At 51.0% G+C, this 1,141-nt stretch overlaps 1 protein-coding gene across 1 annotated transcript; it reads right to left on the bottom strand.

Annotated features, from left to right (window-relative positions):
* Positions 1-125: 125 nt before the first annotated feature.
* Pmar_PMAR008468 (conserved hypothetical protein) lies at positions 126-1,010 on the bottom strand (the record flags this gene model as incomplete). The annotated part of the gene is made up of 1 exon (XM_002782836.1): positions 126-1,010. A coding segment is annotated over one exon (885 nt), but the record flags the coding sequence as incomplete, so codon positions are not given.
* Positions 1,011-1,141: the final 131 nt, after the last annotated feature.

The raw sequence follows: 1,141 nt of genomic DNA, 5'->3' as shown, positions 1-1,141 counted from the left end.
TCGAAACTACCAACTGATACCCGTGTTTTTGCTCTCAGCCGAGTGAGCTACGAGTAACGCAGAATGATGTCTACTAGTATAAAACGCGACACTAGAGATGGAGGGCCATCTCTGAGGACTACTACTTTATAGAGCCAGGACATCATCCCCACAAATCGGCGCCACGCCAGGCTAGGTAGCGTACATCCAGTAAGCTCGATGAAACGGTCTTGACAAGCGTCAAGCCTCTTCAGTTGGGCATCTGGGGCATGGATGAAGCCGGGCAAACCATATTCCAGAAGCGGCCAACAGTATTGTTTGAAGCATCTCGCGAGTTGAGTGGTATCCAAGTAGGGTTGTAGTCGTAGTAGCTGTGCAGTCTTCACGGAGACCTGCCTCAAAACGTAGTCAAAGTGGTTGGACATGGACAGAGCAGCATCCAACCTGAGACCAAGTAGGATGGCACACTCCTGTTGAGACTTAGGTGCTCTATTAGCATACGTGCTGACAACCTTTTTAGCAGGCTCCATAGTAATTCTGGCACCGTTTGTGAAGGCGACAGCGCCCGCTTCACCTTTGGTTAGTAAGTGAGGGTCCTTAGAGCCTTGAGTGTGGTCATCAGCGAAGGTGTATGTAGAGAGACCGGGGCCAGCATTACCAACAGCGGAGGAGTGAATAGGCGAGAAAAAGTATAGCCACAAAACTGGACCCAGACAGGAACCTTGACAGACCCCAGCCGACTCGCAGAAAAGGGAGGAACTCGTGCCACCACAGACAACTCTGAAGCGACGCTCAGACAAGTAGTTACGAAGGAGGTTGAGTAGCTTACCCCTGATTCCACAGTTCTCCAAGCGGAGGAGAAGGAGATGTCGGTCGACACGGTCAAAAGCACCAGCAATATCAGTTTGGAGAACATGCCAGCAGCTGCGTTCGTTCATAGCACCAATTGCGTCAGCCATGAATTCCCACATCACATCACCAGTGCAACGGCCAGGTAGGAAAGCGGCTTGGTCAGGGGCGAGGATGTTCATGGTAATGGCATGGTGAACCAACTTTTGAGCTATGATACGCTCGAAAATCCTCGAGGGGATTTCAAGCAGAGCGATTGGACGGTAGTTGCGAACATCACGCTTGGATTTCCGCTTGTAGATGGGGCAAATGT

The sequence above is a fragment of the Perkinsus marinus genome, assembly GCF_000006405.1.
Source record: "Perkinsus marinus ATCC 50983 genomic scaffold scf_1104296938108, whole genome shotgun sequence".
In the NCBI taxonomy this organism is placed as follows: Eukaryota; Perkinsozoa; order Perkinsida; family Perkinsidae; genus Perkinsus; species Perkinsus marinus.
The sequence above is the reverse complement of the archived record's forward strand: the minus strand, read 5'-3'. Positions and strand labels throughout refer to the sequence as shown.